The sequence below is a fragment of the Macaca mulatta genome, chromosome 14 (genome assembly GCF_049350105.2).
Source record: "Macaca mulatta isolate MMU2019108-1 chromosome 14, T2T-MMU8v2.0, whole genome shotgun sequence".
Lineage (NCBI taxonomy): Eukaryota > Metazoa > Chordata > Mammalia > Primates > Cercopithecidae > Macaca > Macaca mulatta.
Genome location: NC_133419.1, coordinates 51,309,968 through 51,337,908, shown reverse-complemented (window position 1 = coordinate 51,337,908; position 27,941 = coordinate 51,309,968). Strand labels below are relative to the sequence as shown.

Sequence of the window (27,941 nt, the reverse complement as noted above, 5' to 3'; positions counted from 1 at the left end):
AGGGAAGAAAGACTGGATTCATTGGCAAGTCATGGATCAATTATTATGTAAGCTCTAATGCTACCAGTCTCCTAGCAAAATTGATGTGATTAACATTTAAGCATGATGCCAACCCATGCATTTTTCATTTACTATTTCCTTCAAACCTATTTGCCAGTTCCTGTGTTGTGATTCCAAGAAATGCATACTTTAATAATAAAGATTTAATTTTCCCTTTATATGAAAATATTATAAACACCAAACAGCCTTATGAAATTATAGGAGGGGGAATATCAAAGTCCATTAACAGCTTTATGTATGGTCACCCGGGAATTTGCACACACAATTCTGCTAAAGCTAATGGCATTTATGTACTTAAGTTTTCCAAACAACGAGTTGAAAAATATGCCCTCAAGAATTGTTTACGCCAAGAAGGGCCAACTATTTATAATCACAAGTGGAGTTTCTGCAAAGGTCTCTGCCAGCCACTACAGTCCTGGTATACATCCCTCCCAATTTGCAAAAACTCTTCTGTTTGGGGTTAAAGTGAAGCATGAGTCCAAAGAAATATTTGCAGCTTTTTCCTAGACTCAGTTAAATTCAGAGTGAAAGAACATAGAAGAGGACAAAGGGTATAGGAAATGACAGCATAGGCAGCCCTGCCTTATTTTTAGTGAAAAGGATTAGTACAGGTAGCCCTGCAGTAAAGCTGATCGCCTGTGATCAGGGAATATGATAGTTGTAATCCCTTTATTATACCACTGAGTTGATTGATTAAATTGAAAGTTATGAGTCAAATGCCCCCAGACCATCTTCCTGAGTCTGTGCGTATTCATATGGTCCTAATGGCCTTCGACTGGAAGGAAAAAGTGTGCGCTGCCTGCAGGGAACACATGAAGAAACGCTTGGGAGGAAGCAAAACTTTTTCACAACCACCAGCAAGAGTTTAATTAAACTCTCTCTAACATTATAAGCTTGCCTCAATTTAAGAGCAAAATGTGCCAGGTTTTTCCTGAACATTGAGCCTCCCAGGGTCTTGCAGCTCAAGTGGAAAGAACAATGAAAAGCAGAAGGCTTTCTTTTTACATCTGGCTCCTTGAAATGGGGCTAAGAGGCTTTCTGGAGGGTTTTGCTGGCTGGGACAGTTAGTGTTTACAGATGTGAGTGGCTTTCAGTCATTGAATGTAAATTGCATTTGCTTTGTTGTGCACACCCTGGGAAAACCAAGAGGAAGAAGAGAAATAATGTTCCTTTATCCGCCCACACACATTGACATTCAAGGCACAGTCTTTTCAGGTTTATTGGGTCCCTAAGCAACCTTTGAAGAGATCTGTACATCTGTCCGGCTGTCCCTACTCCAGCGGACGTGGATTCCTTTGCTTTGCTTTTCAAGTTTCTGGTTCCATCTTTGGTCCGTTGACTGAATTTTTTGGTAAACATTTCTTGCATTCAGACTTGAGTGGCCGGCCACCCAGCTCCTGGGCTAATTCTGCTTCTCTCTTAAAATTTGATCTGTATTCTGAAGGCGAGTTCATCAGAAAAAAAAAAAAAAATGAAGGAGAGCTAGCTTTTAATGTGGAAGCTAAAAGCCTAAGAAGTAAACTAAAATAGGAAGGTGGGAGAGAGCAAGTTCTTGTTGAAATACTGAATCCCCAAACCAGATCAGAGTAATGTGAGAGTGGAAAGAAAGCCTTTCTAAAGTGAGAGAAACTGTAATCTAGGTTTCTTTTGTACCTCGCAGCTCCCCAGAAAAGAATAGCCAATGGTCAGCACTCCACTGAGGCAATACGTATTGTATATAGTCTGAACAATAGTGGACTATCATGAGTCAGATCCATCTAGGAGTGTTGAATCTGAGACATACTAGAGGGCCTTATGGAAGTTACTTAACGTGTCTGTGTCTCAGTTTTCTCATCTGTAAAGCAGGGATAATCAAAGCACCTATCTCATGAAGCAGTTTTAAAGATGACCTAGGTTCAAAGCTAATCTCCACCATTTACTAGCTGTAGCACCTTTGCAAAAAACACTGACTAACTTATCTGACCTCCGATCTCCTCTCAGTAAAATCACAGTCTACATCATTGTATTGTTGTGGAGTTGGATGAGTTAATATTCTTAGAATAGGCTTGGAATATGATGAAAGCTCACAAAGTGTTAGTCATTATTATTTTAAAATGAGACAATGTATAAATGGTTCTTAGCTCAGAACAAGACCAACATCAAGGACTGTGTTAGCTATGGCTATAATGTGCTTATTTCTAGCCTTGTCCTGCTACCCACCCAAATTCTCAACCTCTAAATAAGGAATTAGCTCTGATCTCATGCTGATATCTTGGATAAGTCTTCTCATCTGATTGGCTTCCATCACCTGGTGAGAATTTGCTGAGATTCCAACCTGACTCCTGAATTTCTTCCATGTCCCAAGTGGAGAGAGGGCTAAGTTCCAGGTATATTTTATCATCCCTAACTTCACAAATATCACTGGAAGTAAATGGCCCCAAGTTTACAATTGACAGATACTTTATAAAAGATCTTATACTACAAGGCCTAACCAGCAATGAGGAAATAGAGTTTTCATTTGTGACTTTTTCCCCTATCAGAAAGGAATTTAATAACAAATAAAATATATCCATTTCAGCAGTCGAACAGACAAACACATGGAACTAATCAGCTAATTTTCAGTTAGTATTTGATGACCTTTTTTTTGTAAATAAGAGAAGTCAGTGGAGTTTGGAATTTATGTGTTCTGCGATTTCTGTGGGCCAAGGTCAGTTTTACTTGATTTCTCTTCCCCTCTTTGCCCACCACCCAACCCCCAGAAGCACATAAGCAATTACTAGGTGAGATCTGTCTCTATGTATCCTAGGGGCTGAGCAACAAGCAGTTAAAGAAGCAGCAAAGCCGAGAGAAGGTAAAGAAACCACTTACTTGTTGAGCTGAGTCCTGGGCAGCTCCTTCTCTCTCTGCCTAGCACGGTCTTACTTGGTCTTCATATTTCAGCCTAAATCATCACTTCTTCAAGGAAGCACTCCCTGATTCCTCACACTGGACTGGTTCTAGTTCTTAAGCACTCTTTACAACCCTTTGTACCCTTCCAACTATTTATTGTTCTGTTTATCATTCTGCACTTGAACTCCTGGTCTCAATCGATCCTCCTGCCTCAGTCTCCTAAGAAGCTGGGACTACAGGTGCATACCACGATAGATAGAGCACCAAGTCCTATTTATTGTTTAGTGTAGCTGCTCCAGGTTTCCCTAGGGTTATGTTCTTCAGGATATTCCATATAATTTAAAGCTTACAGAATTCAAGATTAATCCTGAAAAAGGATTAAGACTGCATTTTTAAACCAGCTATAAAGTGGTACAGCTGTGCACCAATAACATAAGCACAGCTTAAAATTCATTCAGTCACCAGCTTTGAAATTATGATTCTTACAATTTTTTAATTTGGGGAAAGAGAGCATTGTTTTACACATTTTGTGCACAGAGTGACTTTACTAATATTTTAAAATATTTTTATATGTCTTTGTTAATATTTTTATGTTTCTATGCCTTATGACATGTCCATATAAGTCCAAATCAGACTGCTCTGTAATTATTTGTTTAATCAAATTAACTGGCTTCCCCCAATAAAGGATAAGTTCCAGGCACTGTAACTACCCTTTGTTCATTTCATTCCACCCAGTGACTAGCAAAATGGTATGTGGTAGACACACAAGAAACCTGGAAGGGATTTAGAAGGGTAGAAACTGACACCTTCTAAGAATAAAGGAGGAAAACTTTTTTCTTCTCTGTGGACAGGAAGGACAGCATGTTTTCCATCTCAAAGACAGGAAAGAGTTACCTCTTCCTCTGGGCTCCATCAGCATTCTGCCTACTCCTACATCACGCACAGATCCTAACTGACAAAATTATTAATCTCTCTTCCACTGAAATAGTCACATCAGATGGATTCCTTTCTGACTGAAACTGTTCTGCTGTGAAAGACTAAGAACAAAGCAGATACTCCTTCATGCCAGGCCAGTTCTATCAGTCATCCTACTGGCCATCCAGGGAAGGAGGAAGACTAAAGCCTTCTAACACCTGACATCCCCCAATCCAGGAGAGAAGAAGAGGAAGTTCCCAGTTACTGAGAAGTGAATCGCAGTTCCCCTTTTTGAGTCTCTAATACCATAACCACCCCATCTCCTTATGGAACCAGAAACCCATAATCTCTTATTTTATCTCTTCCTTTATAAGAATTATTGAGTAATTGCTATGCTACCTGTACTGTGTCAGTTGCATATCAATTAAACAATTGCCTGTTGGACTATACATTCTATACCCTACTCCTGGTACCAAAATCTGTGTTAGAGTTCTCCAGAGGGACAAAACCAATAGGATATATGTATATAAAAGGGAGTTTATTGGAGAGAATTAGCTCGTACAATTACAAGATGATGTCCTATGATAGGCTGCCTGCAAACTGGGAAAAGAGAGAAGCTGGTAGCCTGGCTCAGTTCAAGTCTAAAACCCTCAAAACCAGGGAATCTGATAGTGCAGCCCTCAGTCTGAGGTCAAAGGCCCAAGAGCCCCTGAAAGGCCACTGGTGCAAGTTGCAGAGCCCAAAGACTGAAGAACCTGAGGTCTAATGTCCAAGGGCAGGAGGAGAGGACGGGTCTTCCTCTCCCAGTGCACTGACTCAAATGTCAGTTTCCTCTGGCAACACCCTCACAGACACATCCAGAAACAATATTTTATCAGCTATCTAGGCATTCTTCAATCCAGTCAAGTTGACATCTAATATTCACTATCACACTTGCCCTAGGCTATTGTTTCCCTGAGGGCAGAGACTATGTTTTGTTCATGACTGCCTCACTATCTCCCAGCCTATGCAAAACAAAATAGACAGCTGGAAGTATCGAATGAATGACGGATAACAGAATGGATAGATGAACTGGGATTCTGGGGTTCACTCCATCTCTTGTAATAATATCAAGGAAATGTCATAAAAGACAGACTCTAAATCTTCTTTAAAATCTGTATCAGTTAAATGCATCATGCTTCCTTTAATCTATAAGGGCTGGAAAAATCATATTACCCTCAACCCTGGGGCAGCAACCATAATTAGTATCTTCAAGATACCACATATATTAGAAAAAACACTGGACAAACTCTCTATATGATGAACACATCCTTTTCCTTACCTTTCATTTTCTGTGTCCTCTTTGCTTTTTCCCTGCATTCTATGATTTTATGGAAGACTCTCAAGAAAGACATTAGAGTTGGTTGGGACCATTACTATATCCCCAGCTCCAGCACCATATCTGATAGAGAGTTAGTGCTGAATACATGTTACTCAATGAACTTGCTGCAAGAAGTCTTCACTTTTAAGAGAATATTTCAGTTACTTGAAATGATCATAGGAGGAATATGTATGTACTAACAATCTAATAAGATTACTCAGAATTGTACACACAAAACTCTGCTGAAGCTAACAGCATTTATATGCTTAAGTTTTCCAAACAATGAGTTGAAAATATACCCTGAAGAATTGTTTATGCCAAATAAGGCTGACTATTCATGATCATGACTGGAATCGCTGCGTGTTTTGTGCCAGCCACTTCATTCCTGCCAAACATCCAATTTGCAAGGATTCTTGGATTTCACTTTGAAAGTAAAGCAGTAAAATGCTGCTTAAGCTCAACTTACGTGGGTCTTATTCTTCATTACTACTTACTTAGGCTATACTGATTAGAGTAACATCTTAACTCTGTTTTGAAATGCTTATTTTGATTGACAAAGTGACGTGGAATTTTAAAGTGACAATTGACCAAGGAGCACAGAAACGAGTCAACAGAATTGTGATGTTAACTTGAGTTCTGAACACTCAACACTTGAAAAGTGGCTCATACCACCTTTTGTGCAGGGACACCAAGAACCTGAAAGGCTGTCAGTCAGATATTTCTGTTAGCAGAGGCAAGAAAACAGTTCCTTATCCTGGTGGCTCCTAGGTCAAAATTTGCAGGAAAAAAAAAAAAGAGAGAGAAAAAAGCTGGCAGACCAAAACCTTACATTGACCAGGGTCTTAAACACGGCAGCTAGAGATTATGTGCTTGGAAAATAATCCATAACAAATAGTGCTTAAAGGCAAAAGAACTCCTGAAAAGTGAGGCTGCTGAAGACCCTTCAGACTCAGTCCAGACCTAGGTTCTAAACCAGTGAGTTTCCTTATTTGGAAGAATTGCACAAGAGTTTAGCAACCCAGCATTGTACCAGTTCTAACAAGGCCATTACATCTAAAGCTTTATTAAGCACATAGACTCTGCAGTCAGCATAAATCCTGCCTTCACCACTCACTACCTGCAAGAGTCTAGGCAAGACATTTAACCCCTCTGTGCCTTGGTTTTCTCATATATTAAATAGGGATAATAATAATACTAACTTCATAGGACTAATGTGAGCATGAAGTTAATTAATTTATGTGAAGCTCTCAGAAGAGTGCCTAGCATATATTCAGAGTTATATACTTGGTAGCTATTATTATAACCCTTTTTCATGATCTATTTATTACCTTGGACCCCAGTTCTCATAACTGGGTCTTAATTTTCATGCATGTGTCAATTCCATAGATAGTTAGGGACTACCTACTATCCAGCTGACTTTGTCCTTTATAAAATGGCCTTTTTCCCCAGTAAGACCCATGTAGGAGTCCTGGCTTTGGCCTTCCAGGGATGAAGTCCTTTCCTTGCTCCTTCTAATTCTTCCAAGCACTAGAATTCTGCCTTTTATTGCTGCCAGACCTGCCTGATGCCCAGTGTCTCTGTATCACTGTCTGCTCCTAATCCCTGATCTTGCCTAACACCAGGGGCTTTCTGGCCTGTCTGCTCATCCCAATACCGATCTTTCTGTCTAGTCTTTAAGCTCAGCTGCCTGGTCTGGTCTTGATTCTGACAGCGCCCTTGAAATTTGTTCAAGCAATGAATAAGTTATGCAAATCCTTTATTTCCCTGCAAGGGAGAACTAGGAAGCCAGACCTTATAAAGCCAAAAGAATTCCTGCTGCCCCCTTACTGCAATAATTTAATCTCTAAGAAACTCAAAAAAGCACTAAGGAAATAACCCTCTAATCATAAACAATCCCTCTCCATCAAGAGAAAACAGACCTCTCCTGCCTGGAATTGCTTAAACAGGAGTCTTCCGTTTCACCAGAGCTCCAGGGACAAACCAGCCACCAGCCACCACCATGGGCTGCAGGTTTCAGAAACTTGGAAAGGGGAATTTTTCATCCTAATTATTGCCTTTGCAGTGTTCTCAGATGCGAGGATGTGATGATGGTGGGCGTGGGTATGAGCCTGCTTTTGTGTTCTTAAATAAGGCTAAGAGGCTGTTCTCCTTAGCTTCTTAGCCCTAGACACTCATCAATCAACCAGATTTCCTGAGTGTACCTACTATGTGCAGGTCTTTGGAAAGCAAGTCACCTCCTATGTACTTTTTTAAATTTCTATTTAAATGTTTCTGAGTACAGAGTTGGTTTATATGTGTATGGGGTACATGAGATGATTTGATACAGGCATACAATGTGAAATAAGTACTTCATGGGAAATGGTGTACCCATCCCCTCAAGCATTTATCCTTTGAGTTACAAACAATCCAATTAGACTTTTTAAGTTATTAAATATTTTTAAATATACAATTGTTGACCATAGTCACCCTATTGTGCTATAAAATACTAGGTCTTATTAATTCTTTCTAATTTTTTTGTACCCACTAACCATTCCCACTTCCCTTCCATCCCCCTACTATCCTTCCCAGCCTCTGGTAACCATCCTTCAACCCTGTGTCTATGAGTTCAATTGTTTTGATTTTTAGTCCTTATGTACTTTTAAAAGTATTAGAGGGAAGCTAATATTCAAGGTAAAACAAATAAAGTTCTGATGCTGCCAAAGCAGAAGGGACTTTCCCAAGGTCACAGAGTTCAAAAGGAGCAGATCCAGGATTTAATTACATCACCCTGTGTTAAAATACAGATTGTTTGACACATCTCACTCAGTTCACTGGAACTTGACCTGTTCCAGCTTAATCTCATGCCCTCTGCACATCATACTCTTGGCTTCACGTCTGTCCAGGTTCCTAGAGAGCAGCCTGCTCATTCTGATCTCCAGGCCTTTGCACAGGCTATTTCCTGCAATTGCCACCCTCCATCCAGCCTCCATTTCTTCACCTGACTGTTTGCTTGCCACCCTTTCATTCTCTGCATTAACCCCACTGCCCTGCCTCAGAAAGCCATTTCCAATTCCCCAGTCTGTATTGGTGGCCCTCCTCATTTCTGCTTTGTGGCTATCCTATCACGACACTTTATCCACACTGCACTGTAATTGCCTGTCCTCACATTTAATCCCCTAATATGCTGAGAGACCCTCAAGGGCAGGACCCTTTTCTGGTTTCTCTCTGAATCCCCAGGACCATATGTAGGATTTAGAGCACAACACGTAACGGTGAATTTTTGTTAAAGAAAGGTGGACCAAACTCTCTCTTTACCAGGCTGCCTCCCTGACAGGTCAAATCCCAGACTAAAAATAACAGCGTTGCAACTCCTGGTTAATGGCTCCAGGCAGGCACTCCTGGCCCAGAGCTCCTGACCTCCGATCTGTAAAATGTTCTGGGGTAACATGTGTCCTCCCACCTTTGCCTCTTACAGGCTCACTGATCATCACTGTCATTTCCCTGTTACCACCCCCATTAGGAGGTGTATCAAACTTTCGGTTTTCATCCAACGCAGCTCAAGCATAGGGTAGGCCAGAGTGAGCCTGGAGAGACAAGGCAAGAAAAGTAACTCTGCTTCTGCCATCACTTGGTTAGTTTTTCTTTATTGAAAGGGAAATTTTTATTGAAGCATAACATACACACAGAAAAGTGGGTAAATTGTAAGTCTATAGCTCAAAGCTTCACATTCATGTGAACACATTCATTTCACCAGCACAAAAATCTTAAAATGACTAGGACTTCAGAAGCCTCTGTTTTGTCCCCGTCCAGTCACTACTGCCTGCAAAAGGCAACCATCTCGACTTCTATCATAGATTAATTTGGCCTGTTTTAAAACTTTTTAAGAAGGAAATTTTACAATATGTACTCTTTTGTTTCTGGCTTCTTTTGTTTATAGTTTATCATTAACTTTATAGTTGGTGAGATTCATCCATGTGGTTGCATATTATTTTGGTATATGTTCTCTCTTATAGCTGTATAATATTCCATTGCATGAATCTACCACTTTTCATTTATCCTGTTATGAATGAACATTTGGGTAGTTTACAGTTTGGGGCTATAATGAACAGTGCTGCTATATCCATTCATGTCTATGTCTTTTGATAAGTATACATGTGCCTTTCTGTTGGTTAGATACTAGATGTGGAATTGCTGAGTTGTAACACAAGTGGCTTAGCTTTAATAAATACAGCTAAACAATTTTCCATACCAAAAGAGATCTAATTAATCTACATCCTTGCCCATACTTGATATTGTTGATATGGTTTTGTTTTGTTTTTCTACTTTAACTACTGGATGTAGTAGTGATATCAAATTGAGATTTTGATTTGCACTTCTTTGAATTTTGCCTAGTGTGTTGTCATTGACCACTTGGATAACCTGAAGTATTTGTTCAGATGTTTTGATCATTCTTTCTTTTTCTGTTATATTCTCTGCCTTTTTCTTACTGACTTGTAGTAATTCTTTATATAGTTAAGATAAAAGTCCTTTGTCAATTATATGTATTGCAAACATCTTCTCCCATTCTATGGCTTGCCTTTTCACTTTTCTAATCTTTTGGTAAATAGAGGATTTAATTTAAATGTGGTCCACATTATCTGTTTTTGTTCATGATTAGCACCTTTTGTGCCCCATTTAAGAAGTTTTTGCCTACCTCAAAGTCATGAAGATGTTCTCTTGTATTTCCTTCTAAAGCTTTATAGTTTTTACCTTTCATATCTAGATATTGAAATGATCTGTAATTGAATTTGTGTATGGTGTAAGGTAGGAGTCAATAGTCTTTCTGAATTTTTTTCTACAGGACCATTGATTGAAATGCCCATCTTTTTCCTACTTCATTACAGCATTACCTTTGTCATACATCAAGTGACCTTATATCTGTGGGTCTATTTCAGGACTCTTCTGTTATTCTGTTCCATTGCTGTTTGTCTGCCCTGCCAATAATACACTGTCTTTATTATGATTCCTTTATAAAAAGCTTTGATATCTGGGACTGTTCTCCAATTTTTTTCTTCTTCAAGATTATTTGGCTATTCTTGGTCTTTTGCATTTCTGCATAAATGTTAGAATCGTGATCAATTTATATTTTTTTAAAAACCTGTTATTGAGACTGTTTTTGAACTCACAGAAAAACGTGGGGAGATTTGACAACTTTACATTATCAAATCTTTCAATCAATGACCATATCATTCCATTTATTTAGTTTTACTCTGTCAATAATGTTTTATAGCTTTCTGTAGAGAAGAGGTCTTGTTCAGTTTTTCATGAGATTTATTCCTATATGTTTTATGCTATTGTGAATAATAACTTTTTAAAATTTCATTTTCCAGTTGTTTGTCCCTGGTATATAGGACTTAAATTGACTTTTGTATTTTGAATTAATTTTCAGAGACTTTGCTAAATTCACTTATTGCTTCGATTACTTTGTATATAGATTATTTTGGAATTTACATACACAATAAGTTATGCCAATAATTCCCTTCTAGTTTTATAGTTCTCTTTTTCCTTCTTGCCTTATTGCACTGGCTGTTACCTCTAATACGTTGTTAAATAGAAGTGGTAATAATGGGCATTCTTGACTTGTTCCCAATCTTGTGGGGAAAGCTTTTAATATCCATCATTAAGTAAGATTATTGCTATGGCTTTTTTGTAAATATTTTTGTCACATTAGGAAAGTTTCCTTCTATTATTAGTTTGCTGAAATGTCTTCTTATTGTGAATGTGTATCAAATATAATCAGATACTTTTTCTGTGGTCTATGAACATATTCATGTAATTTTTTCTGTTAATGTGATGAATTGTATTGATTAAATTTTGAATGTTAGACTACCCTTGTATTCTTGGAATAAACCCCACATTGTTATTATATAGAATACTTTTTCTAATTAACTGGATATAGTTTGCTAATATTTTGGGGTTTCTACATCTATGGCAATGAAAGAGATTGGGCTTCCATCTTCACTTTTACCTTCAATTTTGAGATGCATTTTTTTCTACCTGGGCTGACCCCTCTTTTGTCCTATATATAGACTTAGTTAAATAGACTTTGCTTCTATTATTAGCTTAACAAACTTCCCCCAGATCCTCTAGTTTATTTCTTATTGACAGAACGAAAAGCTTTCCCAATGACAAACTAGTCATGAGCCATGTCATGGTCCAACCACTCCCTGGCAGTGTGTCCACTGTCACATTATAGATCCTCTCTGAGCCTGTTTCCTCATCAATGAAATAGCATTGAGAAGAAAGTTAGACAATGCATAATAAAGCATCTGGTACAGGCAGGTGCTCAGTAATTCCTGTTTCTCACTACCTCTTCTCTTCTGCTTAAAAACTTTTCAAATACGGAAGACCATTGGCTTACTTATTTACAGGGCTTAGCCGTCAGAATTAAGATTCAAATCTGAAAAAAATGAACTAATGGGAGTGGGAGATGTCCATTCTTTTTGTTATACTCTAAAAAACAAAGCAAAGTTGTTTACTGCTCCTGCTAAGCTTTTTAAATACAAGCTTCTAGATTTTTTAAATTAGATAAACATTGCTAGAATTTATCATCCATAGTGCTACAGTTCCTTCCCTGGGGCTTCAAACTCAAGTGTTAATGGAGTATTAAACATTTGGAAGTTTTCCAGGAATACAGCCTCTCTCCCATATTTAACAGTGTTTATGTGGAAAAGTCAGCTTGGAAGGACGCCTTTAAATAATATTCTTTCTAGATATATAATTGTAGTGTTGTCAGTGCATAATAAACCATCAACCAGCCTTTATTGTACCAATGGGAATGAGAGTTTGGGGGTGCCCTGAAATTATGTTCTTTGTGTCTGGGATGAGAATCAGGTGATTAGCTAGGCTTTATTTATAGATATCCAAATAAATCAAGAGTCAGAAGTTCAGAAAGATTGGGCTGGGAAGGCTGAGGTCAAAGAAGGATGAAGTCTATGAACACCAAGAGTTAATACCCCTAATGCTATCAAGGACACTGGATAGGTCCCATCGTATGTCTCCCCATTATCTCCACCCCAAGAACTAATTCTGGTGACAGGCATGAGTGACATCAGAATGACCTTCTGACTAAATCTGAACTTGGCTCAAGCTGTGGATCCCCAGTGGAGTAGAAAGGGCAAGGCCTTAAGTTTGGCAGGTCAGTGCAAATCTCAGCCCTGCCACCTACTTGCAACTCAGTTGCCTCACCATAACATGGGGATGGTAACTGACCTTCCTAGTAAGACAACTGTGAGAATGGAAGGATACCCCTGTAAAGGACATGATGCAGGGAACATGCTCAATAATAAATGGTAGTGATTGTGATGATAATGATATTGATGATGAGACAATGACAATGAAGACAACATCCCTAGCTTTGGATAGAGGAGTGATAGAGGATTACCTATATTCTGCTTGTGGAAACAGGAGGAGCACCCCTAACTGCCTCTTTTCTAATCCCCACAATTATTTTAGGGATCTCTGGGCCCAGATACATGATCTTAGTTGGACAAGCCATTTCTCAATTTGGGTTCTCCTAAAAGCAGAATCTGAGGCAAGGCCTGCAGGTATTTTGTGTAGAAGGTATTAGAGGAAGCAGAAGTGAAGGAATAGGGAGAGAGTAACAAGGAAGGAGGAAGGGTCAAGGTAAGAGTGCATTATTCAGGTCACTGGCATCAGTGTACTTCTGAAAGGTGTAAAGATTGTGTCCAGAATTGTCCACTTTCCAGAATTTTCTACTAGCACCCACCCCCTATAGACCAAGGGTTGTCTGCAGTAGCATGAACTTCCCCACACTCCCAGGCACTTGCTTGCTGGCCAAATGGACTCTCAAAGCTTCAGAGAAGGCCACGAGTTAGTAAACAGGAAGAGGCCCTTGAGGTAGACACTCACTGACAGCATTAGCAAGTGCTCACCCCTGCCTGCCATAGTTGTGGCTGAAATCGGAGGTGGATGGAGAGTGTGATGCAGGGCACCAATTGTAGCTGCCACAGGCCAAGTCTTAGTTCAAGTGCAGACTCTTCCTGCAAACTGTCTACTTGCCACATGTGATCCACAATTGTGAGAGACCCCAGTCATCAGTAGAGTCTTTCCTCTCCCATCCCCTTGTGCCAGAAAGGACTACCTGCACAATTGGTTCTTATATTTAGCAGTACACAAACATATGCCCAATTCTAGAGCTGTACTGTCCAGGAGGGTAGCTACTCGATACATTAAAATTGATTAGATTTAAATTAGTTTTTTGAAATTAAATAAAATTTAAAATTTATCTCCTCAGTCACACTGACCACATTTAAGTGCTCAGTAGCCACATATGAGAAGTGGCTACCATATTGGACAGTGAAGTATAGTATACTTCCATCTTCATGGAAAGTTCAACTGGACAGTGCCACTCTTGAGAGAGTCAGTCTGGATCCTAATCCTGGCTCTGCCATATACTAGATGGGTAGTCCTGGGTACATCATTTAATCTATCTATGCTTTAATTTGCTAATCTGTAAAATAAGTTTATTTCCATGATTAAATAATAATATGTAAGCATATACTAAAGTCTCACTACATGTTAATGATTCTTATTTCCTAGTTCCCAGGGTAATATTTATGTGAGGCAGGAAGTACTTAAAGAGCCTCCAGCCCTGATTCAGGGTCCCTTGAGGTCCCTTGGGAGGTCCCTGAGGTCCCTGAGCCCTGGGTCCCTTGAGGCTACTCTCTGGGGTTCTAAACTATCTCTATGCTCAAGATGACCATGCCCATATCTTCGAGTCTCCAAACAGAGATGTTGCTTTAGCCCTCACTCCTTTTTCAGCTTCTTGTCAGTTCCCCACCCTAAGTTCAGAGGCTGGAGCTGCAGCAGTAGCCCCCAGCTTATGTCAGCAGCCTTACTGCCTGCTTCTGGGAACTTCTGTCTGTGTGCCTGACTCATTCTGCCACTATTTTCCCACCACTTGCCCACCCTCCCAAGGGGCCTCTGCACCCCCAGTGCTGACTGTGACCTGAACTGACTACCTCACTTTAAAATGCTTGCTGTCCTCTAAGACCTTGTCCTACCCTAATGGGCAGGTCCTGTGCATGTCCTGGTTTGCTACCAATTTCTGTCTTTCCTAGAGAAATAAAATATTGATATTTAAAATAAGCATTATTGAATGTTTTCTTGTGTGCCAGGAAATGTGCTAAGTGCTGTAATATGGATTTCCTTCTGTAACCACATCACAACCCTAGAAGACAGGTACTATTATTATTTCTATTTCACAGATAAGAAAACTGGCTCTTAGAGAATTTACATAGCTTGTTCAAGATTGCACAGTGAGTATATGGTGAAAACAGGAATGTGATGATATCCTTAAGCCAGTAGGAGGTCCTTTTCTTCTTTCTAGATAATTGAGAAGAAGGAGAGACTGATACATACAACAACATGGATAAATCTTGAATGCATGATGCTAAGAAGTCAGACTCAAAAGGCTACATACTGTGGGAGACCACTTATATCTTGGAAAACTTAAAACTATAGGGACAGAAAACAAAACAGAGGTTGCCAAGGGCTGGGAGTGGTGGTGGGGTTGTTACGTGGGAATGTGGGTGGGTAATACAACTATTCATTATCTTGATTATAGTAGTTACTATATAGTTGCCTGCATTTGTCAAAACTTGCTAGACTTTACATTAAAAGGGGTGAATATTACTGAATTCAAAGCATACTTTTATTTTTAAATGAGAAATGAAGATAGAGAGTAATTTTCCTCTAAATGCCCCCAGCAATTGTTCAAATGTGGGAACAGAGGGGAGCAAACGTCAGTTTTAAAGACTTGGTGGAGAAAATAAGCTCACGTTCCGATTGCAAGGGAGATAATTCAAGGAGAGGAAATGGAAGCAGTGGGTTCAGACTGACCTTCCTGAAAAGCCTGGAGGTGCAGGAAAGGCAAAAGATGGGCTTTTGTGAGAACAAAGCATTGATGGAAGATTTTTTTTTCACCCAGAATGAGAAAACTTGAACCTCTTTACTTAAAGGCAGAAGCTCCTCAGTGAAGAGATTAAAGGTGCACCTTACCCACATATTTCCCATTTCCAGCACTCTTTATTCCTTCATGTAGATCTGTATTTCCATCTGTTTTCATTTTCCTTCAGCCTAAAGAACTTCCTTTAATATTTCATATACTGCAGATGTGCTAATAATAAATTCACGCAGCTTTCATTTATTTAAAAAAAGTCTTATTTTTACCCTCATTTTTGAAGGATATCTTTGCAAGACAGAATTCTAGGATGACAGTTTTTATTTTTTTAAAAGCTTTAAAATTGTCATTTCATTGTCTTCTAGTTTGCCTTGTTTTTGAAGTAAGTCATCATTCTTGTCTTTGTTTCCCTTGTTGTGTCTTTTATTGCTTTTGGTTGCTTTGAAGATTTTCTGTTTTTCTCTCGTTATTAGATTATGCTGTGCTTAGGCATCATTCTCTTTGTTTTTATTCTGTTTGGGGTTTGTTGATCTTCTTGGATCTGTAGGTTGGTATTTGGGAGAATTTCAGGCATTGTCTCTTCAAATATTTTTCTTTTTCTTTTTTTTTTCTTTTTTGAGACAGGGTCTCCCTCTGTTGGCCAGGCTGGAATGCAGTGGCACGATCTTGGCTCACTGCAAGCTCCACCTCCTGGGTTCACACCATTCTCCTGCCTCAGCCTCCCAAGTAACTGGGACTACAGGCGCCCACCACCACACCTAGCTACTTTTTTGTATTTTTAGTAGAGACAGGGTTTCACAGTGTTAGCCAGGATGGTTTCGATCTCCTGACCTTGTGATCCACCCACTTCGGCCTCCCAAAGTGCTGGGATTACAGATGTGAGCCACTGCACCTGGCCTGTCTCTTCAAATATTTTTCTAACTCAATCTATCTATTCTCTCCTTCTGGAACTCCAATTACCCCTATGTTAAACCACTTGTTTTTATTCCACAGTTATATGTACTCTAGTTCATTTTTTTCAGCCCGTTTTTCTCTCTGCTTCATTTTGAATTGTTTTTATCACCCTATCTTTTAGTTCACTGATCTTTTCCTTTGCTGTGTTCAAACACAGATACTATATTTTTCACTCCTGAAATTTTCATTGGAGCTTTTTAAAATAGTTTTTATTTCCCTGCCAAAATTCCCTATCTGTTCACTCATTATGTCCATTTTTTCTTTAAATCCTTGAACATATTGATAATAGCTGTTTTAAAGTTCTTGTATGTTAATCCCACATGTCAATCATCTTGGGAACTCCTGCTATTGACTGTGGGGCTTTTTCCTGGTTCTGGGTTACATTTCCTGTTTCTACACTGCTCTTGTAATTTTTTTTTTTTTTTTTTTTTTTTTTTTTTTTTTTTTTTTTTTTTTTTTTTTTTTGAGACAGGACCTCCTTCTGTCACCCAGGCTGGAATGAGTGGCAACCATAGCTCCCTTCAACCTTGAATTCCTGGACTCAAGTGATCCTCCCACCTCAGCCTCTGGAGTATCTGTGACTACAGGCATGTGCCACCATGCCCAGCTAGTTTTTAAAAAAATTTTGTAGAGATGAGGCCTCACTATGTTGAACAAGTTGATCTCAAACTCCTGTGCTCAAGTGATCCTCTCACCTAGGCCTCCCAAAGTGCTAGGATTACAGGCTTGAGCACCATGCCCAGCCATGTCTAGAAATTTTTTATTGCATGATGAACATTGTAAATATTATGTTGTTGAGTGTCTGGATTTTTTATCTTCCTTTAAAGAGTATGACAGATGGTTAATTTACTGATGGATCTGCCTGATTCCTTTCCCACGCCTGTTTTCTAAGCTTTGTTGGGGTAAGTCTAGAGTAGCCTTTACTCTAGGGCTAATGTAGTTTTGCCACTAAATTATAGCCTTTCTAGGGTTTCAGTTGAATGTACAGAGTGTTCATCAAGGTCTCTCTAACATGGATGGGTAGACATTTTATATCTCTGGCATTGTGTGACCTCTAGAATCTCTATTCAGCTCTTAGCTCCCCAGGGACTGTTCTCTGCCAGGCCTTGTAAAGTGTCACTCTGCACATGTGAAGCTTAGTGTTTGGTCAAAGATTTAAGGGGACTTCTGTGCATATTCTGAAGCTCCATCTCTGTGCAGCTTCCTCCTCTCTGGCATTCTAGCCCATAAATCTTATCTACTTCAATTGCCCCAAATTCTTACCTCTACCTCCTCAGCTCAGACAGTTTACCATGCTCAGTTCTACTCCATCTTCCTGCACCGTAAACAAGAAAGTGTCTGTGGCAGAAAGCCTAGGCAAACGTGGGCTCACCTCTTGTGTTTCCCTACTGTCAGTGATCATAGTCCTTTGCGGTCTGTTTTCCAACATTTGAAAACGGGTGTTTAATATATTTTGCCCATTTATAGTTATTTATGTCCAGAGGGCTAGTGCAGTGCCATTTACTTCATCAGAGTCAGAAGCAGAAGTCAAATGAGCACATACAGATCTGGGAGTAGTCTATAGACAGGACTATCTTATTCTCTTCTCTACTTCACATTGCCTTTAAGGTAAAAAGTTTCTATTAAGACAGTCATATCCCATCATGATCTGCCTGGCTGACTGATCTCAACATTGATCATCCAATCTTTATACACACACACACACACACACACACACACACACACACACACACTACCATGACCTACTCGTAGTCTTACACATATCTCTGGCTTTTTCTTATGCCTCTGCTTTTGCATCTATTATTTTGTCTTCAAAAATAACCTTACCTGCCTTCCTAACTGCTACTTATCCTTCGGAATTTAGCTCACCTACCATCTCCTCCAGGACATCTCCTCTGGAACCATCTGGGTTAAGTGTCCCTTATATGTGCTCTGATATTCTGTGTTTGCCTTTATCAAAGTGGTATCACCCATGCTTTATTATAATTGCCTGTTATGACCTATCTTCCATGCCCTTCACACCCCACCCTCCAGACAGAACATCTCTAGGACAGGGATCAAGTCTGAGTCATCTCAGAGTCTCTATGACCTGGCACAGGTTTTAAAACTTTTTGTATGAAGGGCCAGATAGTAAATATTTTAGGGATTGTAGGCCAGTCATCTTCAGCTGTAACTACTCAACTCTGCCATTGTAGCATGAAAGTGGCCATAAACAATAGATAGATAATACATAAAATATAAGACTTTATTGAAATGAAAACAGGCAACTGTAGCTTACTGATCCTTGGACTAGCACATAGTATAATCCCAGTAAATGTTCATTGAATGAATTAATAAAATATTATTATTGGAGGCCTCAGAGGAAATAGAAAATAATGTAATCAGTTTTATAAGTGCAAGAGTTTTCCTGGGAATGGAAAAGTGGCACTTTCCATGAGGCCCTAGGGAAGGAAAAAAAACAATGGAATGAAGAAGGCAGGATAATAGAAAACTGAGGGATTTCTGGCCTAAATGACAGACTTCCCCATGCATTGCTTTTGCCAGGAGGCCATTCTGGGATGGGATCCTGAAAACCAGAATGGTTTGGTCAGAGTAAGTTCTTGAGGCAGCCAAGAACAGAGAATGCCAAAGGACAAGTACAGGCTGTGTCCTGGGCAGCACCCAGGTGCAAACCCACAGAAGGCATGTTCTGCAGCCAAATTCAAAGTGTCAGAAACCAGGCAGGCTCTGGAACTGTGCCTAGCATGAATATAACAAGGGCAAGAGGGATGTGAGATCCTAAACAACTTTTATGAATAGAACTGGCAGGTTCACAATACTTTCCTGTTGGTCACTGGCCACATTGTGCATGGATGAGTCTGTAGATGGGTTAACCTTGGTCTTCTCAGAAGAGTTAAGTGACCAGGTCATCTACTAAGAAATAAAAGGAGGAGGGGAGCCTAGAACTTAGAGGCTGGAGGAGCTCTGTCATGTATAACAACTATAGCAAATTCCATAAGGGCCCAATCAAGGGCGCAAAACAAAGATTTGCTGAAAGCAATATGGGTGAGGCTGAGGTTAGATAATAGAAGGTTGCGGCAATCTAATCACTAAGGTTGTAGAACATTCTGTGGAGAACCATTATGAATGGGTATCAAGGAAATGAATAGGTGGCTTGCTGCAGAATTGGGATTGGCAGGGGAATGCAGCCACTGGCCAGGAAATCCAGATAGTCACTGAACACCTGTTGTATTAGGGTTCGCCTAAGAAATAAAATAAACAGGGTATGTTGGGGGGCAGGGCGGTGGTGAAGAGATTTACAAGGATGTGGCTTTCCTGAGTACAGAGGCCGAGAAGTCCCAAGACATGCAGTTAGCAAGCTGGAGTCCTAGGGGAACCAACTGTGTAGTTCCAGTCTGAGTGTGAAGGCCTGGGAACCAGGGTTGTTGATGATTCAGTTCCAGTCCTAAGGCCAGCAGGCTGAAGACCCAGGAAGAGCCACTATTTTAGTTTAAGTCCAAAGGCAGGGGAAAAAAAGCAAGGTTCCAGCTTAAAGGCAATTAGGCAGAAGGCATTTCCTCTTCCTCCAGGGAGAGTCAGTCTTTACGTTCTATTCAGGTCTTCAACTGACTAGATAGGGCCCACCCACAATAGGGAGGGCAGTCTGTTTTATCTATATATCAATTCAAATATTCATCCAGAACACCCTCATAGACATAACCAGTTTGATCAAATGTCCGCCCTCCCCATAGTCCAGTCAGGTTGACATATAAAATTAACCATCACACTGCCATGTGCAGAACACCTCAGAGAATCTATCTACCATGCACCCTGTCTCCTTCAACACTAGACAAAATGTCAAACAGAGTTATTTGATTAGCACTTGGTGTTTCAAGCATCATTGTGAACACTGGTAATTTAGTACCAATAATGACAGCAGAAAGGATGTTAGGAAGAAGGTTGCTACACATATACTCAAAATTATCTCCCTGGAGTAGCTTTTTAGACAAATGCACCTGGTTGGCCATCAGTATCTTCAACTTACATGTCTAATTATTTCTTCCTTCCAGCTTCCCCCCACCTCTGGACCTCATCTAAGCTATTGGGAATAAATATCCAAACCCAGATAGGCCACTTGAACTCTGCTGGAACCAGTGAGGGACATGCAAAATCAAAAAGCCATGTCCTTACCTGAAAGTCAAAAAGGATAGTGATAGTCTGCTTCTCTGCTACTTCTCCCTAGGTCTGAGTCCCCAGTGTTTCACCAAAGACTCCAGAGACTCTGAGTTTTCCTTTAAGGCCACAAGATTTAACCTCATCTCCTTCTTCGCAGCCCTCCTGATACCTGAGTCTTTTCTCTCTCCTCCTCTATTTACTAGAGGATGCGGGGCCCAAGCATAAACTTTCCTGTGTCGCAGCTAACAGAGATCTGCTTAACCACCTCATTCTGCAGACCCCAGATCATGGAGTCCCATTTAAATGATTCTTTGACTCCGTTTTTCAGATTCAGATACTTGCATGTGACATTCCTGTCATCTCCACACCCCCAATCACCCAATTAGATTCTCTTTGGTTACCATACCTTACAGAAATATGTCTGTGTTTTCCCTGCTCTACTTAGATTTAATTTTACTAGCTAATATTTATTGACCCCATTTTATGTGCCAACCACTAGTCACTATTTCATGAACTTCAGCCTCAGAACAATACTAGGAGGCTGATTTTATTACTATCCCTATTTTACAAATGAAGAAACTGAGACTGAGAGTGACTAACTGATGTGTTTAATGTAGAAAGTTTCAGAACCAAGACTAGAATATACATAGATCTGACCTCCAAAAAAAAAAAAAAAAAAACCAAACAAACCAGTTTTAACTACTTTACCAAAATGCCTCCCAAGGACTGTTCAGTCTTCTGTCTTATTGTCTCACACTCCTGGCCCCTTGTCCCCATTCCCCCTACCACTGCCCTAAGTCAGACCCTGCATGATTCATGAAGGGAATGTCAAAGGGCCTCCTATTTGGTCTCCTCACCTTCAGACCCTCTCCCTTCCTATCCCTGGGTATGTCCTACCAAAGGTATGGTACCATGCAGCAAAGAAGAGCTGGTCTTTGGCTCTTTGACTCAACTTTGAATCGCAGTGTCATCACTTGCCTGCCTCTGCATTCTTGGGTTAACTGAATGAGAATAGCATCTGTATTAAGAATTTTCTTTTTGAGTGTTTAATGAGATAACATAAGTCAAGACCTTCCCATTGTGCCTGACACATAGTAAAGGCTCATGTATTAGTCTGTTTTTACACTGACATAAAGAACTAACTGAGACTCTAATTTAAAAAGAGATGTAATTGACTCACAGTTCCGCATGGCTGGGGAGGCCGCAGGAAACTTACAATTATGGCACAAGGTGAAAGACAAACAAGCACCTTCTTCACAAGGTGGCAGGAGAGAGCAAGAGTGAAAGGGAACTGCCACACACTTTTAAACTATCATATCTAATAAGAACTCACTGTCATGAGAACAGCATAAGGGATATCACCCCCATGATCCAATCACCTGTCACCAGGTCCCTCCCTCGACATGTGGGAATTACAACTTGAGATGATATTTGAGGGGAGACAGAGCCAAACCATATCATTCTGCCCCTGGACCCTCCCAAATCTCATGTCTTTCTCACATTTCAAAATACACTCCCAAATCTCATGTCTTTCTCACATTTCAAAACACAATCATGCCTTCCCAACAGTCCCCCAAAGTCTTAACTCATTCCAGCACTAACTCAAAAGTCCAAGTCCAAAGTCTCATCTGAGACAAGGGAAGTCCCTTCTGCCTATGAGCCTGTAAAACCAAAAGCAAATTAGTTACTTCCAAGATAAAATGAGGATACAGGCATTGGGTAGATGCTCCCATTCCAAATGGGAGAAATTGGCCAAAACAAAGGGATCACAGGCCCCAGTCTAATCCAAAACCCAAGGCAGTCATTAAATCTTAAAGCTCCAAAATAATCTCCTTTGACTCTGTGTCTCATATCCAGGCCACATCAATGTAAGAGGTGGGCTCCCAAGGCCTTGGGCAGCTCCACCCCTGTGGCTCTCCAGGGTACAGCCCCCGAGGCTGCTTTCACAAACTGGTGTTGACTGCCCATAGCTTTTCCAGGTGCACAGTGCAAGCTGTCAGTGGATCTACCATTTAGGGGTCTGAAGGATGATGACCCTCTTCTCACAGCTCCACTAGGCAGTGTCCCAGTGGGGACTCTGTGTGGTGAGTCTTCAGCCCCACATTTTCCCTCTGCATGGCCCTAGTAGAGGTTCTCCATAAGGGCTCTGCCCCGCAGCAGGCTTCTGCCTGGACATCCAGGCATTTCCATACATCCTCTGAAATCTAGGCAGAGGTTCCCAAACCTCAATTCTTGCCACCTGTTTACCCACAGATCCCCAACACCACATAGAAGCAGCCAAGGCTTGGGGCTTACACCCTCTAAAGCAATGGCCCAAACTGCACCTTGGTCCCTTTTAGCCACGGCTGGAGCTTGAGCAACTGGGACAAAAGGCGCCATGTCCTGCATCTGCACAGACCAGCAGGGCCCTGGGCCTGGCCCAGAAAACCATTTTTCCTCCTTGGTCTCCCAGCCTGTGATAGCAGGGGCTGCTGTGAAGATCTCTGAAATGCCCTTGGAGACATTTTCCCCATTGTCATGACTATTAACATTTTGATTTTTACTTATGCAGATTTCTGCTTGAAATTCTCCCCAGAAAATGTTTTTTTTTTTCACTACCACATAGGTTGCAAATTTTCCAAACTTTTATGCTCTGCTTCCCATTTAAACATAAGTTCCAATTTCAGACCATCTCTCTGTGAATGCATATGACTATATGCTTTTAGAATCAACCAGGTCAAATCTTAAATGCTTTGCTACTTAGAAATTTCTGCTACTAGATATCCTAAATCCTCTCTTTCAAGTTGAAAGTTCCACAGATCTCTAGAGCAGAAGAAAAATGCTGCCAGTCCCTTTGCCAAAGTGTAGCAAGTGTAACGTTTACTTCCAGTTCCCAATAAGTTTCTTATTTGATCTGAGACCACTTCAACATCAACTTCATCGTCCATATCACTATCAGCATTTTGGTGAAATTCACTCAATAAGTCTCTAGGAAGTTTCAAACTTTCCCACATCTTCCTGTCTTCTTGTGAGCCCTCCAAACTGTTCTGACCTCTGCCTGTTACCCGCTTCCAAAGTTGCTTCCACATTTTCAGGTATCTTTATAGCAGTGCCCCACTTTGGGTACCAATTTTCTGTATTAGTCCATTTTCACACTGCTATAAAGAACTACCTGAGACTTGGTAATTTACAAATAAAAGAAGTTTAATTGACTAACAGTTCAGCATGGCTGGGGAGGCCTCAGGAAACTTATAATCATGGCAGAAGGTGAAGGAGAAGCAGGCACCTTCTCCACAAGGCAGCAGGAGACAGCAAGAATGAAGGGGGTACTGCCACACACTTTCAAACCATCAGATCTCATGAGAACTCACTCACTATCATGAGAACAGCATAAGGGAAACTGCTTCCATGATCCAGTCTCCTCCCACCAGGTCTCTCCCTCGACACGTGGGAATTATAACTTGAGATGAAATTCAGGTAGGGACACAGAGCCAATCCATATGAGTTTAATACATGTTAACTATTGTTATGTCATTCTTCGCAGGATAAATCTTCGATCATGTTTCCCCCTTTCCCAATGCCATTTACCACCATGGGTACTCAGCACCCACCACAACCTAGCCCTGAAATTCTTTTTCATCTAATTTCTTTGTTTCTACAGTCCACCCAATCATCTCTTCTGTGTCCTGACCTCACAGTGGGATGTAGGGAGATGAACATGTGTTCTGGAGTCAGGTAGACCTGGGCTTGAACCTCAGTTTTACCCCTTCCTTGCTCTGTGAGTTTGGGCTGATTCCTTAAGCCCTCTGGGCCTCAGTTTCTTCATATGTAACAAGAGGATAAGGTTATAGTGAGGATTACACATAGGAGAGCATCGTCCTAACACCTACTAGGTGTTTGTGCCTAGCATCTATATTGTTCATTAAATCCCTGCTCCAACTAGCCTGCCAGTCCTGTGCCCAGCACACTATCCTCTTTTCTACCTATTTCTTTACATCTCTAGGCGCCCTTCTTCCAACTGGAAAGTTTCCTTGCTCGCCCACCTTCTTTTGGATTGGTGCTTCATATCTGTAATAATACCAAGAGCTTTGTTTTGCACAATTCTTTACAGCTTTCACAATTCTTTCCAAAACTGTCTCAATTAATTTGTACAACTCTGGGCGATACTCCAGTTTGGTAACTATTATTTCTATTTTTTAAAGGGAAACTGAGGCTCTGAGAGATTGAATGACTGATTTATGGTTATAAATGGGGCCTGGAGGCTGGTCACCATGCCTTTCTTCCCTGCACCATTTTGCACCTGGGTGACTGCTGCTCACCTGACATCAATACCCTTTGTAATGTTGCAAATTGTTTTTCCACAGGTGCCTGTCTTGTCACCCCAGGGCAGGGACATAGTCTTATTCCTTTCCCCTGGCCAAGTGCCTTTCAAATATCTGTTATTTGGTTGATGTCATTAAATGTGTTAAAATTTGAATTAGTATGTTATGTTGCAAGACCATTGCAGGAAACTAACAGCTGTATTGGCTATGAGGTTGAAGTGGTGTAATTAAATTTTATTTAAGAATGAAAATCATAAAGATAGGTCCCACACTTGAGGTGCCTGCTTCTCTGCACTCATGCCTTTGGACTTCGATTCCTTGGTCTGGGAAATTTGGAGTTAGCTGCTCCATCCTCTGTGCTCTGCATTCTTGTGCTATAAATAACCCTGACCACAGTGTATTGTAATTAATCCGCTTATCCATCTGTTTCCCCCACCCCCAGACTGTGAGTCCCTTCAGGGCAACACCATATCCAGTCCTCCTCAGTGTCCAGGGCCCGCCACTGTGCTTGGCACATAATGGAAGTTATATGAATAAGCCAGAAAGATCCATCTGGGTCCCTCCCCTAATCCCCTAGGATTGTACATGTTCCCATTATCTTACTTATAGTACATATTTCTTATCTCTTATACTGAATTAAAGGCAGGTTTCATGTTTTACTCAGTTTTGTAGCCTCCCTAACAACCATGAAAGGAAGAAACTATAATTATTGACTGTCTATTGTGTGCCAGTAGTGATTTTAATATATTGTCTCACTTTTAAATAATTTAATTTAATTCTCATAATAGGTTGATAAGGTCGACATTATCATCCCTGAATTACAAATGAGGGAACTGAGACTCAGGGAAATAAAGTAATTGAATTTAACCAAGTTTACAAAGCCAGTAAGTGTCTATGCTAGCGTTTCAATCCCTGTCTGCTGGCTCTAAGACCAATGCCTTTCTTTTTTGTTGTTGCTCTTTGTTTTTTAACAGCACATAGGATACTGCCTTAGCTTAGCAGGTGTCAACTCTGCTGAACTTATCAACTCTGCTGAACTAAGGCTTGAATTTAATCACAGTGAATCAAATCTGTGCAAGCTTGTTCCCAACTATGTCAAGTGCATATACTGCTGCCCTCCCATTTGATTGTCTGGATGAAATGCTTCTGGAAACATATACTGAGCACTAACAACACACTAGGCACAGCACTAGGTATTGGGCTGAAGGCAGGCTCCTTCAAGAAACGTTCAGCCTAGTGAAATAACAGACTGTAACAGTGATAATAAATGTGATTTGTGCTATGGCAAGACAGAAGACAAAAGCTTAGGTTGGCCTGCAGTGGTCTTGAGGAACTTCTGAGTATTTTATAAAGGAGGAATGGGAGTTGGCTAAGCCAAACAAGAAGAGAGTACAGAGCAAAGAGCATATGGTAATTCTGCACTAAGGTACAGAATTTCAGGCAGGACAGGCCTGAAATAAGTAGTATTTTGGTGGAGAAGGGCAGGGAGAGCAAGAGATTCTGAAGCTGGTCACTCTGTCCACATGAACCTAAGGCCATTACTGGCTACCAGCCATTGCCCCTACACAAGCGTACTTTGGCTTAGACGACAGCTAGGACTCTCTTCGCCCAAGAAATGAGTTAGAGAAACAGCTGGCAGCATCTCTATCCGTCTACTCTAGGGATATGAGAGATGAGGGATAAACATGGGATCTGCATTTTCCTGATGTGTAGGAAATAATGAACAAGCAATTGGGCAAACCCACATGGTCCTCTGCCTGGAGTGGGCCATGGCTGCCCTCAGCAGGCCAGGAAGGTGCAGCCTGGCTTTATACCTATGTTCTTGATGTGCCCCTGGAGCAAAGGGCCATAGGGAAGTGATGTGAGCTGTAAGCAGAACCAGGCCATGTTCAGAAGCACTTTCTTAGGTGCTGGGCTGAAGAGTTCTGCCACTCTGGGCCACCAGGTGGGAAACTGAAAATGTCAGTTGGGTTCACCCAGTTCAAGTTTTCCTCTTTGCTATGCCTGAAAATGTTATTTAACTCGAGACTTTGTTTAAGCAACCAAAGAATGGCTGAGAATTGAGCCAACCCTGTGATGAACTAACTATATGTAACTTAGTAAATAATAAATTTTTATGCATCTATATTCATCACATGCAAAAACAAATCCAGTAGGGTACTGATACTATCAGTTCCTTCTTCCTCCCTTCCTTGGGGACTTAAATAAAATCCTCAAGTCAAGTTCTGTCTTGGTCCAGCCCAGATCTTACTCTGTTTTCCCATGCTATTGTGTTGTGCATTAATTCCCTCCCACATCCTGCTGCAGCTGCCATCCCATGTGATCTTCACCAAATCACTGTGGACTGGTCACTTCCACATATTCAAACTGTCTATCCCATCCTTTAAATTTAGTTAATTGCCCCTTGTACTGAAATGTACATGAAACTCAGCTGAAATCAACCATGTTTACTTCTAAGGCTGGTCCGCACACATTTCTTCTATCTTTTGCTCCTTGCTTACCTCTCCAGCTCTCCACTCCAACTGTGCTCCCTCCAATGCATTCTTCACACTGCTGTCTGGATGATTTATCTAAAATTCAAATGCAATTATATCACTCCTCTGCCAGAACCCTTCAGTGGTTTTCAGATCCTTTCAAATGACATCCAAACTCCTGAAGCATTTAGAGCAAGGCCATTCATGAGCCAGCTTCTTCCTGCCTCCCTGGCATCATCCCCTAACTTTCCCCTTGACAGTTTGTGACACAGCAATGCTGAATTAGTTATGACTCTCCAAACACACAATGTTATTTAATGTTTCTGAGTCTGGGTATGGCTATACCACCCTGAATACACCCAATCTTGTCTGATCTTGGAAGCTAAGCAGGGTCGGGCCCGGTTAGCACTTGGATAGGAGTCTGCCAGAACAGTCCTTTCTACTCTCTTTTGCCTTACAAATATGATCAGCTTTTAACATTCTCTCAACTATCCCCTTCTCTGAGACCTTCCTAGACAGAACGCATCTCTGGGCTGCCTCTCTCTTGTTCAACATCTGCTATTACCTGTCTATACATTCCCAAGACCTATTTGCTTACAGGAACTCTCTCTTATCACTGAATAGCACAGGGCCTAAGACAGAGCAGGTGCTTAGTCAGTGCTCTTTGAATCATTGTCCAATTACGCATCCTCACCATCATTTAAGGGACTCATGTTTCAGCCACAGCCACACTGATAACTGCATCCTGATTGACTTTCCCAGGTCGGGCCAATCACTGGTCTGCAATCATTGGAGGATCCCACTCCAAGAATTATGTACTGTGGGAATATGGAGGATATGCCAGCGAAGGTGTCAAACAAGTTGCAGAATTGGGCTCACCCGTGAAAATGGAGGAAGAAATTCGACAACAG

General features: G+C 40.8%; 1 protein-coding gene across 2 annotated transcripts in view; it reads left to right on the top strand.

Moving 5' to 3' along the window:
* Positions 1–27,941, top strand: part of SPON1 (spondin 1) — a 295,913-nt gene that overhangs the window by 149,086 nt on the left and 118,886 nt on the right. For both annotated transcript variants that reach the window (XM_077960460.1, NM_001266118.1), the window contains 1 exon segment: positions 27,793–27,941. In XM_077960460.1, the coding sequence (XP_077816586.1) occupies positions 27,793–27,941 (149 nt within the window).